The sequence below is a fragment of the Lepisosteus oculatus genome, chromosome 3, assembly GCF_040954835.1.
Source record: "Lepisosteus oculatus isolate fLepOcu1 chromosome 3, fLepOcu1.hap2, whole genome shotgun sequence".
Taxonomy (NCBI): domain Eukaryota; kingdom Metazoa; phylum Chordata; class Actinopteri; order Semionotiformes; family Lepisosteidae; genus Lepisosteus; species Lepisosteus oculatus.
Window position 1 is genome coordinate 35,512,975 of NC_090698.1, and position 16,790 is coordinate 35,529,764.

At 35.5% G+C, this 16,790-nt stretch overlaps 1 protein-coding gene across 1 annotated transcript in view; it reads left to right on the forward strand.

Moving 5' to 3' along the window:
- fras1 (Fraser extracellular matrix complex subunit 1) overlaps positions 1-16,790 on the forward strand; it is a 364,870-nt gene that overhangs the window by 131,384 nt on the left and 216,696 nt on the right. Inside the window, exons 14-18 of the mRNA XM_015364800.2 lie at positions 680-823; positions 1,659-1,799; positions 2,392-2,532; positions 11,186-11,359; positions 11,876-12,016. Of these exons, the coding sequence (XP_015220286.2) occupies positions 680-823; positions 1,659-1,799; positions 2,392-2,532; positions 11,186-11,359; positions 11,876-12,016 (741 nt within the window). The remainder of the gene's footprint in view (positions 1-679; positions 824-1,658; positions 1,800-2,391; positions 2,533-11,185; positions 11,360-11,875; positions 12,017-16,790) is intronic.

Here is a 16,790-nt window from a genome sequence, read left to right on the forward strand (position 1 = left end):
TTTCACGAGGTATTCTTGGTTTCTCCTACAGTCACAAGACATACTGGTAGGATAATTGTCTTTGTGCCTGTGAGTGTGCCCTTTGTTGGACTGGTGTCCCAGCCAGGGGACCTGTGTCCTGTCTGTGTCCTCTGTCCTGCCTTGGCCCCCATTGCCTTCTGGGATGGGCTCCAGCTCTTCCGTGTATTAGATAAAGCAGTTAGAAAATGGGTGGGTGGTTCATTTAAACTTTACCTAGAACCTCATTATTTCTTCTGGAAATTAATAACCTTTAAATAATCTTAGTCTGTATTTTTCAGTTATGAGCACATTATCAGCCCTCTAAGTTTCACTCTAATTACTCATTTTTTTGTAAAGTTTATACTCCATTAACTATATTAAGGATTAATACAGTAGTTTTGAAACTCCTGCTTGGGACAAAGTCCCAAAGTGTGTATAAGAATATACACACATATTTTAAAAAACCTTAGGGATGAATTTTGCCATTTGTTTGTAATATCAAAAATAGAAAATAGATGTTATATTGTTCCAAGTGTTTTATCCTGGTAAAAACAGAACTGGCATGCCATTCAAAATGAGAGTGAATAATGCTATGTTTTAGCTATATGTAAAATATTTTCAATATTGGCCACTAAATTAATCCCATGGATCTGAAAGGTTTCTTCTCCATATTTTGCAGCTTGCCATGACTCCTGTAGTTCTTGTCAAGGACCTGGAGAGCAGGCATGTCTCTCCTGTGCTGATCCTTCTCTTTTCCTCAGAAGCGGGCGCTGTGTACCCAGCTGTGGGCTGGGCTTTTATGTTAAACAAGGCACTTGCTATGGTAACTGTTGAACTTATATTTATCATGTTTTCTATTATATTTATGACATTATAATTTATTTTCTTAACCATGATGTTTTCCTGAAAACCTTAAACTGCTTGAAAATTGTTGAACAAAGTGGCTTTTTAAAGGTTTATTTAAAATAATACATCATTTAAAATGATTCTTAATGTTTGTACAGTGGCACAAAGCAGAAAAGGAATGGTTCCTTAAACAGGTTTTGATCTTCTAAAACAGTTTTTGTATTTCAAAAATCCATAGACTGTAATTATTTAGGAATACTTATGCTATTTGTTTTTCATTTATTGCTGTGACAATATACTACTGCCTTAGATGATTGTTATAGTTATGTTTAACAAGTTGTAATTTTCATAATTACTTGGCAAAATGGAATATATTTTAGTTAATATAGTGGTAATTTAGAATTATCACATCAGTTTGCACAGTATTCCTTACCTGATCTTTTGTAGTGAGGCACTCCTCATTTAATTCTACGGACATTATATTTGCTTGGGAAATTGTTTAATGCAAAATAATAAATGCTTACTGTACAACATTTGCAATCAAATATACTTTGAAAATATATAGACTATATCTAGTCTATAATTTTTTATAGTGTGACAAGAAAGAATTGAACATTTGGACACATTACATTAGATAATTTTAACATTCACAGCCTTGAATTCAGTTTCACAATACTTTCCAGTAAACAAAATGTTATAAAATAATTGGCTCACCACATACTATGAATGAAGATGTTCGTGAGTAAATGTACACACTAAGCTCCAATCATAGTTATTGTTGATGTACTTAGAGTTTGTTTTTCTGACTCTAGCATGTGACAGATCCTGCCTCATGTGCTACCCTGACAGCTCAAAGTGTTTGCGCTGCCCCTCAGGGAGAGCACTGCACCAGGGGAAATGCATTCCCCTTTGTCCAAAAGGGTATTACAAAGATAAAGCTAACAGATGCAGTGGTGAGTTATTTATTTAGTTACATGTTTATCACTAGAAGATTCTTTACTCTTGCAGGTTTAACTGTTTTTACAGTGTTACCTTTATTTAGTTTCCTAAACAGTAAAATGCACTGAAAAACTACGAACTAATACCTGTCAAAGACATGATTTCCAATTGCATTGATTATGAATTATGAGTATGTTGAATTCATCATACATACATAGCATAGCATGCAAATTCATCATACATACATATTACATTCTACACTTCTACTCTGAAAACATTATATACTCTTCAGCATGACATCATAGGGGAATCACAGTAAACAGGTTGAAGAAATGGGGATAGACATGTTTATAACTCAGTATATTTACTGTTGTGATACAAATTTCTTGTGATATGTGGCCAAACATAAACTTGTTTTTCTGTATGAACTGTCTAATTGTTAGACATATATAGGCTATATTTTTACTGCAAGTATTAATACCTTAAAATGATAAATTACTTTGGGGGAATTGGTGTTAGTAATGTACATTTACTTTAATAGAATTGTGGAAAACAAAAAGAAGCACATCTTCAAATATCTGACCCAGTTCTGTGGTTCTCTTGCAGAATGCCATAGTTCCTGTGCTGACTGCAGTGGCCCTTCAGCATCTCAGTGCAGTGTGTGCCCTGCTGGATTAGTGTTGCACCAGGGAACATGCCTGGATATGTGTGGAGAAGGCTTCTACTCTCATCTTGGAGTCTGCAAAAGTATAAAAGCATCATCCGTCTTTCCCTTCACACCCCTTTACACTAATACACTCATTTATATTTAAATATGCAGGTTGTGGATAAAAAAGTGGAAACACCTGGGTAAATGAGGGACACCAAGTATATTGAAAGCAAAGGTTTCCACATAGTTGGGCCTCGTGTTAATTAAGTAAATATAGTGACAGCAAGCTAAAGTTCATGTACAGATGCAGCCATTCAAAATGGGTGAGGTAGTTCGCGGCATACCCCAGTGGGCGTGTCGCGGTATCACGCAGTTCACGTGGTGTCGTCTTGTAAAACCGCCAGGGGGAGCTTAACCTCTCATGTACAGCATTTGAGCCTTTAATTTTGAACTGTGTATTACAGCATGTTAATCATCAGTCATTTAAATGTTGGTATATTTTATGAAAGCAAGATTGCTCAGTTGGACAAAAGTACACAACCTACCTTTATCAGAAATATTTATGCATCAAAGCCTTTACTGAAGATATTACTAATAGTATTAATAATGGATGACTTTGGACAAGCTGTATACTCAAAGTATAATTTCTTTAGCACATTTGTACAAGCACTTGGAATCTGTCCAAGCCATACTTTATCAGGCATTTTGTTTTACTTCAACGGGCATAAAAATTCCTTGCTTTTAACAGGGGGTTTCATAATTTCTAACTACGAAAATTATTTAAAATGCGACACTTATCATTCAACTAGAGCTTAAAATATCACAAGGATCCTCAAGAGCACAGCAAAGAGTGTATTAAAAGACACTTGTATTTATCAACGCTTTCTTTTCCATATACCAGATTTTATGGAACCACTTCAGAGGGGTGTCAGCCGGTCAGATTCCAGGAATCAGCACTTTAAAGGAAAAATACACACCGGCATTCCATTTCTCCCTAACGATTTTAAGCATCGAAGTATTTAACTAGCATGTGAAATAGCATGTGAAAAAGTGGTAGTTTTAAGCTTTTCTGCTAATATAATATGGAATCACGTATCTAAAGAATTTAATAACGGTATTCGTGTGCTGCGACAGGGCTGTGTAGGGCTGTTTCGCCTGCCTGTTCATGTGAGCTGTCTTGTAGCCTACTGGTCTACGTGTGTAACTACCAACTGGCAGGTTGTGTGTTCGAATCCAGCTGGTGCTGGACTTTTCTTTTAACAAAACTTAACAAACATTTCTTCGAAAAAATAGAATAGCGATATTATGGACAATCAATTGACTTTTATATTTCAAAATATCACAACATGATCGATTCTAAGTCATGTTTGACAATGGTCCCTGCTTCTGCTTCCTGCTTCTATTGTGTATGTGCAACAGAGTAAATTTTTATAGAGAAATGGAGGCTGGACAGTATGCGTTACAATATAAACATTTATATTGATTTAAATCGTGTTCTGATTTAAATCGCAAACGCGTGTTTAATTATATGTGTTTTTTAATCATAATCAGGCTAATGCAACATAAATTGATACAGTATCTTTGTCTTCTAAGTATCTTAATAAACTTTCAGCATAGCTTTCTACCCGTCAAGATTTATATTTCTTGGGATTTTGGGATCAAACGTGGAAGGATTAGATTATAATCGTTTTTGTCAAATACGTGATTGTATTTCTGAATGTTATGTGACACCTACAGTAGTTCACTGCTTTAAATACATGGAATTAAGAAAGTTATGTGTAGCACTTTAGAACTTTTTTCTGAACCACGGAAAATCTGATCATGTTTCTCTATAACAATAATAAAAAACTTTATTTTACATATCGCCTTTAAAAGTGGCATCTCAAAGCAATACAGTAGATCGAAAAACAGTTAAAAGGGACCAAATTAAATACCAGACAATCGCAAACGCGTTTTCAATAAGATTATTTTATTCATTCAGCAGTTTGTGAGAGGGACATCCAGCAGAGAGAGACACACACACCGGTTTTCATTGACAAAATTGTTTTTTTTTCAATTCCTCTTGTCTAACAGGAATGTTTTGTTTGTGGACAGACTGTTAGACAAGAGGAAAAGACCGCCTCCTCCTATGAAGCATTAATCGCGTATCTAAGGAAAATTGCAGTATACCTTTGTTCATGCACATCATTATACAGTATCTCAATTTGTATTTCGATAAAAAAAAATCATTTGCCCAGCCACTACTGTTGTTATTGTTTTTATCCTGTAAAGCGTTTCCTTTTTCTGCGTTTTCCATTTCCTTTTTCTGATCACTCGCTTTCTGGATACACATCTCACTTGTCCTGTTCTTTGTTTTCCTGGTTTGCTGATTATGCCTGCTGCGGTCCACTCCTACCCTCACACCTAAAGAATACTATTTTAAATTTCTTGGCACAGTTCATTAACCCTTGTATGTGCTGTCCGCGCCCAAAATGCAATTTAAAAAAAGTCAAAAACCGCGCTCAAAATGCAATTTAGAGCTTAATAAGACAAAATTAAAGACAAAATTAAAGACGATTAAAATCTGTAATCTTTCCACTTGTACTGTGAGTCATCGGAAAGTTTCTGCTTTGTGTAAGGATGGTGAGAAAGCTGTGCTCAATGTATTTAAGGGACTTAAAAGTAAAAGGAGATGCTTCATATTGCTTGACTAATTTTAAAAACTAAGTTATAAATGCAGACGCTCCCTCAGTGCCGCGCCGGGTGTAAATATCAAAGTATACATTCCCAACAAGAATTGTACCCATCTGTCATGCAAATAAAACACCTTGAATTGAATTGAGGGAGAGAGGGGGTAGGGGGACAGATACTGTAGACAGGACTCAAGGCAAATAAGATACTTATGGGTACGCAGGCATTCACGACAGCAACATACGAAACGTTTGCACGTACTGTATAGTTAAGTTATTACTTGGTTTTCAAAGTGCAATGAAATACAATATTGTTGTTGCTGCTGTTCTGGTTGTTTTTATCCCGTAAAGCGTTTTGAGAAGCCACCTTTAAAGGCGATATATACTGTAAAACCGCTGATTCTTATGGAATGTGTTCCGCAGGAGATTCAAATTTTTATTTATTTATTTTTTAATCGCGTATCTAAGGAAATCTCAGTATAACTTTGTTCATGAACAAACAGTGGCATGTTACATTATCATTAGTTTTTTTAACAAGGCTCGCCAGCTAATGTGAATCGAAACCTGTCTTGCTAGCTTTTAAAGTCGTGCATGTGTAAACTACTAGAGGGCATGCAAGTTACTCTGCCCCTTTCAGCTGCAGGGAGTCCCTCTGCTGCAACACACAGCAGACAGAACGGGAGACTATTGCCTTTCATATCTGACACCAGTGAAGTAAAAGGGGTGTCTAAAGGGGTGATTTCAGACCACATTTTAGTTACTTTATTTTGTTTACTTTTAACATTTCTATAATTTACAGTAGATGTCACAATAGAAGCCCGAAGCCTATTATACTCAGTCTAGCCTTGGATCCTCTGAGTCCCATGACTCAGTCTTGTCTGCTGTCCTAGAATAAAACCAGTTAAGTCTTGTGTACTATGCAATTTATATTTTCCGATTCCATGCATTCCCTTAATGTTTAGAGTTTACTATATTCTCCAGACTCAAACACATAAGTACTAATAGCTCTGTCCCTTTAGGAGACTCTTTGCAGTACTGTGTCCCACTACCCCCATGAATTCTTTAGGTTGGGTCTAATATTTTCCAGTAATATACAGAATGGGATACAAAATGCTGTCAGGCAGGTAACAGAAAAGAGAAAAATATAAATATTTCCATTTTACAGACGTTCACACATTTATAACATTTTGGCTCAATAAAAAGCTAACCCAATAATTAAATGTGATAAAGTATAGTTTGGATGTTTATACATTCATGTTAATCATATTCTTGATTTATTTCAATAAGTGTTCATGTTTCATTTGCTAACTTAGAGCATATTGTGCAATGAAGAATAAAATAGCTGCATGACAAGTGACTTCCTTCTCTAAGTGGAAATTAAAAGGTAGCCTGATAAATTATAAGACAGTAAGAAAGGTTCCAATCAGGAGGAGACAATTCTTTCCATTTTTTTTGTTTGATTGCTAGTAGCAAACTGATCTGAGGATCTACTCCAGCTCTTTCTCTTTGTATCATACAGTACATTTTATTTTCTTGCTTTCTGAAACACAATATAACAAAAAATAACCTCACAAACTCAAAGAAAAAATCCTTGCTCCCCCCCCTCCCCTTGGCAGTACTTCCTCCCATGCTTTTAACTAAGGGCATCTAAAATACTGTCAAACAGCTACAATGGTATCTCTGTACAAGGCTTTGACTGTGTCAATCACATCACTTACCGTTCCCTTACCAGCAACAATATGGATTCTAACACTCAGACATTAAAAAAAGTCAGGCCAAGAGAGAAAATACTGAGCTTTACAACATGCGGTACCAGTAACATTTTACCCACAGTAGACTAACCAACCAGATGTGTTTCAGTTTCTGTGATAAGCCTAGATTAATCATATCCTCTCCTCTAGTAGGAGCACCAAGTGTAAACATGTAACGTCCCTATTAAAAATAATGGCAAAACAGAAGTTCACTCTTTCTAGAACATACCTTCCTATGGACAATCCTAAAATGTATTAAATAGTGTCCACAGCATCTCATTATAGAGGCAAATGGGGAACTACAAACTCATTTCATACAATGCCATCCATGAGGGGTTAATTACACCCTGAGAGAAATTAATTTCTGGATAATTCAACGGCTGTGATTTCTGGAATATGTATTATCCCAAATATATTCAAAAGAAATTGAATCATTTCAATGAATCTGTGCCATTCAAGTACCTGCTCCAGACAGTAACCACTGCTAAGGGTTTATATGAAGCTTGCATTAAAAGACTTTAAAAAAATGTCATGTTCCCATAAAAAAGTCATGCCTTGGAGTATAGACCCCCAAAGGAATGCCATAGACTCAAACTGCAAAATAAACACATACAGAAAGAAAGTATTTGTATTGTAATTGCAAATCCTGGTATGAGTGATTGGTATGACTTTCCTCATTACAAATCTCTTATTAGAATTTAAATTTCTCTGTAACTCCAGGTCAGAACAGAGAAAATGTAATGTAATATTTAGTGGTTTCATTTGTGACAAAGGCTAAACTTTCTTGGAAAAATGTATTTTATGTGTTGCGGAAAAAACTGACTTGCTTTAACAAAATATGTTTACAAATCCTTTCACCTGGCATTTTCGTAGTTAGAAATTATGGAACGCTCTGTTAAAAGCAAGGGAGTTTTTATGTCCGTTGCAGTTCTTTTGCAACATGAATATAATTATATCGTTATTAATTTCTTGAGATACGTGATTCCATATTATATTCCCTTTTAATCAAATTCTAAAAGTATGCTTGTTGACTCCGGTATCGCGTTAGTTAAAGACTTTGATGCTTAAAATGTTTAGGGAGAAATGGAATACTGGTGTGTATGTTTTCTTTAAAATACCGAGACCAGCCATATACTGTATGTTTAAGTTCCAAAATTAATATCGTTTATGGACTTCACACGCGTTGCAGTATGCTCCTATTCTTTTTATGCTCAGGCACTAAGATCTCCCTTCTGCTTTGTGTAAGGATGGTATCAAAAGCAATCTTAAGTGGTGAGAAAGCTGTGCTCAATGTATTTAAGGGACTTAAAAGTAAAAGGAGATGCTTCATATTGCTTGACTAATTTTAAAAACTAAATTATAAATGCAGTGCGCTGCTCTGGTGCGCCGGCTCTTACACAGTGCCTGATTCTCCATAGGAATCAGCGCTTTTATACAGTATATCACCTTTAAACACATATATTTAAACACGCGTTTACGATTTAAATCAAAACGCGATTCAAATCAATATAAATGTATATTTTGTAACGCACAGGTGACTATTCATTGTTATTAAAAAGACTTAAATTCGATCATGTCATGATATTTAGAAATATAAATTTGTTTGGTGCAAGTGAGGTTTTATTTAATCTCTGACCAAGGGAAACGTTTCATTTTTTCAAATAAATGTTTGTTAAAAATTAGTCATAGTTCCATGGGATTCAATCACAGACCATGTGACATGGGAGTCAGGAAACTAACACACAGCTCCACCGGATTTAATAACGCAATAAAAACGCTATAAAATAATGTGACTAGGCACAGAAAAAGTTTACAGCACAGTACAATAATAAATGCTGACCATGACTTCAGAAGCATAAATTACTTTACACTCAATTTAAACATAAGCTGTCTTTCTGTATGAACCTCTAAGCTGGTTCATACAGAAAATGTAGAAATGCATTAGCCTGATTATGATTAAAAAACACATAATTAAACACGCGTTTGCGATTTAAATCAGAACACGATTTAAATCACTATAAATGTTTATATTGTAACGCATACTGTCCAGCCTCCATTTCTCTATAAAACTTTACTCTGTTGCACACACACACAATAGAAGCAGGAACCGCTGTCAGAAGGGAAGATATGTTCAAATTATCACAAATATCGATCATGTTGTGATATTTTGAAATATAAAAGTCAATTGATTGTCCATAATATCGCTATTCTATTTTTTCGAAGAAATGTTTGTTAAAAGAAAAGTCCAACACCAGCTGGATTCAAACACACAACCTGCCAGTTGGTAGTTACACACGTAGACCAGTGGGCTACAAGACAGCTCGCATGAATAGGCAGGCGAAACAGCCCTACACAGCCCTGTCTTAGCACACGAATACCGTTATTAAATTCTTTAGATACGCGATTCCATATGATATTCCCTTTTAATAAAATTCTAAAAGTATGCTTGTTGACTCCGGTATCACGTTAGTTAAAGACTTCGAAGCTTATAATGTTTAATGTTTAGGGAGAAATGGAATACTAGTGTGTATTTTTTTATTTAAAGTACCAAGACCAGCTATATACTGTATGTTTATGTTCCAAAATTAATATCGTTTATGGCCTTCACACGCATTACAGTATGCTCCTATTCTTTTTATGCTCAGCTACTAAGATTTCCCTTCAGTGGTAAAATTAAATATCTACAACGGGCACAGTAAAGACGTTTACAGTAAGTCTTTCTACGACAGACCAACGGACCACGAGTGCCCCTGTCGGTCAACCAATCACGCACCGCGTCATATTGCGTCATGATACGCGATACCGCAGCCAATTACCTGCGGTACGTGTCTGTACCGCTCACTTTGAATGGCTGCATCTGTATAAAATTTGTAGACAGGCCTAATTACCCATATGTATGTCTAGAATGGCCAAGACATGCATCTAAACATGTTCTAGAACACCTTCTGTGGTCACTTATTAGTGACAGTATTAAATATATATAATTATAGTCATCAATTTTAAAATACATTTGTTGTTCTTTGTGGTTTTTAATGTAACCCCGTTACTTTTCAAACTGCTTTGTTAGTTAAGTTCAATACTGAGTTTAAGAATCTACATCCCACAAATTATACTATTTATGTAATATATACTGATACAATAAAGAAACACAACACTTCCTCCTCCACACTCTGGCCCTCCCATCTGCGTGGAACAGGCCCATCCATGAAGAGGATCTGATTCCACTGCTGATAAGTCCATTGCAGCCTCTGTCTAGCCCAAGCCAGTTGGGTGTGACGTCTAGGAGATGTGAGGAGAGGGCCTCTGACAGGTCACCTTGCATCTAAGGCCAGCAGCATGGAGCCTCACTGTCCTGTCAGTGATGCGGGCATTTTGTCTGCGGGCAGTTTCAGCAGTAGTACAGGTGGCAGATCTAAAACGATCTCACAGATGGACCAGTCTGATGTGTCGGTCCTGCTCTAGAGTGGTCACTTGAGGGTGACCGGATCTTGGACTGGTCATCTGTCCTGCCAGTCCTCTGAAACTTTCTCTGCAGTCGGGACACAGTGGAGTGGCTTACTCCATAGTGTCTGGGAACACTGGCACATGACATGCCTTCCTGCAGCATGGCAATGGTTCTGGTGACATTTGAAGCATTATGGAATGCACAGAAAACTGACTAAGTTTCAGTAACCTAAGCTTTGAATTAAGACCTTTTTAAAGGTGACCTGATCAGATATTGTTCCACCTGGACCTCATTGGGTAAAAGTGCACCTAATGAGCTTCCGTGTGATTGGCAAGTTGCAATGCCTCACTGCACAAGCTGTATTGCTGTTCAAAACAAATGAACTTTTTGTGAAAGTACGTAAGCTATAACTATTGTATTCTAATTCCAGAAAATGTTGCGTTTCTTTTTTCCATCAGTATACATAATACATATAATTATTCTGCATATTATTAGTTTTTCCTCTTTCATATCTTAACAATCTGAGTTTATTGCTGTGTGTACACTGAATAGACACAACCCAGTGTGCCGGGCATTCAATTGTTTTGTGTGAGAGAGAGAGAGCTTTAATTTCTTGTGTTCCAGTATAATACTCTGTGTTACATTTCAGACTCTTTTTAAAACTAATTTAAAATATATTTCATTTACTTAGGATATTAATATTACAGCATGTGGCAATCACTGTTTGTGTTAATAAAATTTGTTTTATTTTTGCTTCTTATATTTTTCTTGATGCAAAAGTTCACAAGGCATTCTATGAAAATACACATGTAAAAGTATTTTTTTACATTATGTTCATGCGCACTGTATCACTGTATGCTGTGTACTGCTTTCTTGTATCCTCTAGTTTGCCATCAGTCTTGTCGCTCCTGTGTTGGTCCAAAGCATTCTGATTGTGTTCAGTGTTTGAAGCCTGAGGAGGTACTACACTCTGATCAAGACCACAACGGGCTACTCCATGGTGTCTGTGTTTCAGAGTGTAAAGCGCAGTTCTATCTTGAAACTGATATGATTTGTAGAGGCAAGTATATGTGGTCTAGACAGATAATTTAAAATGATCTCAGTTCAACCATACATCATAGCTGCTTTCAGAGGGCCATTCGCCTATAGATAAAGATCACTTTGAAAGTAATTTATTTGAAAATCTAAACATTTAAATTAAGCTTACTTTATTATTATTTTTGGAATATGACTTTGTAAGTTTACTATGGTGAATTTGCATTGCAGCTTTATAGCTGTCCAGCGGTTTTACCTTGCATTTGTTAAATAATTTGTAATACTGTGCATAATTAGAACCTCAGTAATCTTATAGGGTCATTACTTTTATTATATGTTTTGCTTTTCATTGAATCATTGTTAAAGTGATCAAAAAAACTTTTTTGAGATGGTAAATCGCCAACCTTAAAGAAAGAAGCCTTACGTTTAGAAAGTATCACAGTATCACAGTAATGAAACTGCAATAAAACATTTGTTTGATATTAAATTATTTATTGTTGTTTATTATGAGGATTATGATTAATGTTTTTCTGATTTGTAGAATGCCATCCTACATGTATGAAATGCATTGGGAATAGTGCTCACAACTGCACAGCTTGTGCCTACTCAAATGTCCTGCATGAAGGAAAGTGCCTTCATAAGTGTCCAGAAGGGCTGTACAGTCAGAACAACATCTGCAGCAGTAAGTGCCTTAATCTTTTCAATTTCAACAAAATATTTTTTGGTACAGTTGCAATCTGACTGTTAAGAAAAGTTATGTGCACAGATTCTAAAAGACAAGTCCTATGGATAAGCAATGAGTTATTGAGTTTTACTTATAACATTCCATTGTAGCATTCTTTTTAGAAACAGTTATTAAAAATGGATAGTGAGTTAGAAAGCATATATTCAGATATTGAATATCTTATATCAGAATACCTATACATTTGAAGTATGAGTCATTAGGGAATCATTATCTGCAATCATCATTTGAAGTGAACAAATTTATTTTCTAGAGATTTATAATATGCATCAAAATATACTGAAATTTACCTTCATATGTTTTGGGACTGTTCTGTCATTTTAACATTTGGGAATCAAGTAGCTAGTGTACTGTCTAATTCACTTGAGTATGACATGAGACCCAATCTGTTTCTTTCACTGAATGATTTTAATTTTTTTTTTAATGTTTAACAGCTACATTGAAAATTATTTTTAAACTATGGAATAAACCCATTATGGGCAGATTACATTGCTGACTAATTATGTTTGTGGATGTAGTTAATCTGGAGGTATTAACTACTAAATTGAACTGGTGCGAGAATGGTATGGGCTCAAGCACAGTGGAGACATGGGAAGCATACAGATGCAGTCTTTTAAAATGTGCAGGGTGTCAGCTAGCATACCACAAAAAGTGCCACAGCATGCCGAACAGCAACATGTAATACTGCTTTGATTTTTTCAAATAATATGATGCACCACTGAGAAATACATCCTTTGATGCACCTGGACACATCATTGCATACGCTGCGCTGTAACGCTGCGTGTTTCAGGACTTTCAACAGCAGACACTTTCGCTAAGGTGACATCCAGGGTTGATCAAGCACCACAGCCATCGTGACGCTCTGTCTGCAGCTTATATGGTGGTTTTGTTGGCCTTCCTCTTGATATCCTGTGTTACACCCAAAAGACACCTCTGGGCTCACACCATGCTCTCTACCCTTTCCCAAGGTACAGATTAACCAGGTCGTTATACTTAGCACCCTTCCTTTCATTGGCCTCTTCCATCTGGTCTTCCCAGGAACTGCTAGCTCTAGCATAATTGCCTGCTTAGATGCTTCAGACAGCAATACTATGTCTGACCTGACATAGTCAAACTGCCAGGTGGCACAATAAATGTACTTTAGTGTACGACAGCTGTATGTGGCTGTCGCACAAATCTTTTAAAAATATTTTTTAATTTAATAATTAAAATTAAATATTCATTAACCCATTAGTGCTTTCCTGCACTAATCATTTGTACAGTAACAGTAACAGCATATTGTACTATATTACTAGCATAATGGCTTTAATAACACTGTATCGAAAAGCAAATAAGAATTTTAAAAAGAGGCTAGAAGACTTGAATTACTTTCAAAGAATGATTTACGGTTGTGTTCTGCAAGTTGTATTGGAGCTATTAGAATTTCATGCAAATTTTTGTTCATATCGTTTATATTGAAATCCTTTGTGTTAGTTTGGTTTCACTTCCTCTGCAAAAGCAATTATAAAACATGTTTTAAATTATTTTTTCTATATATTTTAATGCTTCATGGCACTGTAGTTGAAATTGAAACATTTTGTAAACGTTTTTACATGCTCCTTCTGACTATATTAAGTTTATATGCTTCAGAAAAAGTTATGTTTTAACCTTTTCTATAAATACTTGCACTCGTTATCGCTGTAAAAAATGCATACTTTTTAGAATTTGATTAATAGGGAATATAATATGGAATGGCATATCTAAAGAAATTAATAACGATATAATTATATTCATATAGCTCAAATTATTACACTTTCTTTGTAAACATCTGCATCAATTTGACTCATTCACCCGCGATTACTTGGAAACTTTTTGCCTACCCTTTTCAGCTACAGCTTAAGTTGTCAAGTGGCATGTTGGTGTAATGGCTTTGGTGAGTGACTCGCATGCTAGAGGAGGGAGGTTTGAACCCAGCTCTCGCCATGAGTTTTCTTTTAACAAATAAACATTTCTTTGAAAAACTAAACTAGTAAATATTATGGACACTATATTGAATTTGTTGGTATTTCTAAATATCACAACACGTTCAAAGTTAAGTGATTTATTAATAACTAATAATTTCAAACTGCTTGTATTTTAAAATTGTATTTTGTTTGGGGTGATTTGTCACTGTTTTCACAAGCTTCAATTTATTAAATGTCTATTTTTGAGACAGGGTGTTCACGACCTCTGTCTAATTCCTTAAACTCTCTCTGTATTCCATATTATATGTATTTATATAGCTGGTAGTATTACTGTAATGCACTTTCTTTGTAAGCATGTTTTATTTTTAATTTGACTCATTCACGCATGATCACTTTAGAAACATTTTTAAGCTGTTTGTCTTGGCTGTATTTCTGAGCAGCCCGTTGGTACAGTGGGTTTATCAATAGGGGTTCTGTCAAGGAGATCTGAGTTCAATAACAGCTTCGAGCACGATTTTTTCTTCTAACAAAGACTTTTTAAAAAATAAAATAGTAAATTTTATGTACACTATTTTGACATTTTTTGTTTTTTATACATGATAACATATTTGATGTTAAGTTATATTAATAATGAAATAAAAACGTGAATGACTCAGAGTCTCCAACCTACAGATATAAAGATCGGGATTTGTGAAAAATTTCACAGCTTTTATTTAAAAAATATCTAGTAATTTAGTAAAATAGTATTATCTTGCATTTTTAGAAACCTTAGTTTGAATTAAGTGGATCCCAGTTGCAAGTGACTTCATAACGCAAGAAGGTATTATGCTATATTTTCTCTCAAAAACATAAAAATGTAACGTAATATTATGTGGCATGATGGGCAACCAATTCTTTTAATTTAAAAGAAAATCAAAAATAGGAAACAATAACGTGTATGCCTAAAATAGATATTGCATGGTTTTAAAACCCATAAAAATGGGTTTAGTTTAAAACAGGATATCCATGAAAAACAGGTGTTTTTTTTTCCTTGTGATCAGCTTAGAATCTTTGTGTAAGCTGTAAGTTTTTTTAAACTTTTTAATTTAACATTTTAAACAGTTCGATTTTGTAAACGCAACATGCATTTCATACAGATAGAGTACAATCACATTCTCCTGACTTCCTATGGTGTGAAGCAAAGTAGCAGGTGGCTGGGAAAATAACGCACTGCCCACGGAGCTCAGTTCAGAGAAGAGGCGGTGTCGTAAGGAGACTGTTCTGCAGCTTGCAGTGTTTATGGCACTGAGCTCGTCTGCCTTTAAAACTTAATAATGGCATGTAAATCATTTCTTTTAATTTGAAATATTTAAATTATCATTAAATATAGCTTTCTCACCAGATGGTTTTATATTTGAAACCAACATTAAACAAAGCAGGGGTTTATTGTACTTTATAATGACATTACACATGGAAAGATTATACATTTTAATTGCTTTTAATTTTTTAAGATACAGTTTAGAAAAGTTTCATCTACACAAATATGACAGACTGTTTTCCATTGTATTTCTGAATGTTATGTCAAAGTTCAATATTTTATAAAAATCTAAATATAGTCAGGTGTCATGTGCATAAATTTGCACTGTGATAAATTGTTGCACTGCTTCCAAATCTTGTGAAAACATTAATTTGCAGGACTGTGTCTGACTATCAAAAAATAAGTAAAAAACAAACTTATAAAATAAGAAAATGAAGGTAAAATATAATTAAAAATTAAACCAGGATTCATTTTTTTCTGTCTCTCCCTACTCTCTCTCACCCGCTGCGATTCTAACACAGAATGGTTAAAAATAGGACCAGGTCAGGCAGGCAGAGGGAAGGGGGAGGTGTCTTCCCACCTCTATGACTAAAGTGTCAAAGAGGAATGGCTTTAGTGACATACACTGTACAGTGTATTATAACTAACACTCTATGGGCACTACACTGTGAGTAATGCTGTCCACTAGATAGATACTTTATTGGTCCTGTGAGGATAATTGCAGTGCAACAACAGCTTAACACAGACAACACAGCCAAAGTGTAACAAATGATACAATAATAATAATAATACAATACATACAATACAATCAGTACAGTGAGGGGTGCACTAAAAGAGTTACTCACAGTCCAGGACACACAAAGAACAAAATAGAACAGAACAGTACGCAGAAAAATTGTATTGCACATATGAATATATAGATGTAAATATAGATATAAATATAAATATAAATGTATTGCATGGGTCCCTGGCATATATTGCACAAAAAATGTTTGTAAACGGGAAAAGAAAAATAACAGATGTAGCAGTAGATGTGTAGATGTGTTCAGTCCAGAAACAGGTCACTGTCAACGTTGCCTCTGCCCAGATGCAAGGTGGATGCGTCTTATGGCAGAAGGCAAGAATGACCTCCTGTAGCGCTCCCTGTCGCACCGTGGATGAATCATTCTATTGCTGAACGCGCTCTTCATTTCTACAAGCCTGTCATAGAGGGGATGGGAGATGTTGTCCATGATGACCAGTCTCCTCTCAGCCACTACCTCCAAGGGGTCCAGGTCAGACCCAGTGACAGAGCTTGCTCTCCTGATGAGCTTGTTCAGACTTTTAGAATCCACTGCTCTAATCCCAGGGCCCCAGCATACCACTGCGTAGAAAATGGCGCTCGCTACCACCGACTGATTGAACATGTGTAGCAGCTTACTACATACATTGAAGGACCTGAGCCTCCTCAAGAAGTCGGCTCTGTCCCTTCTTA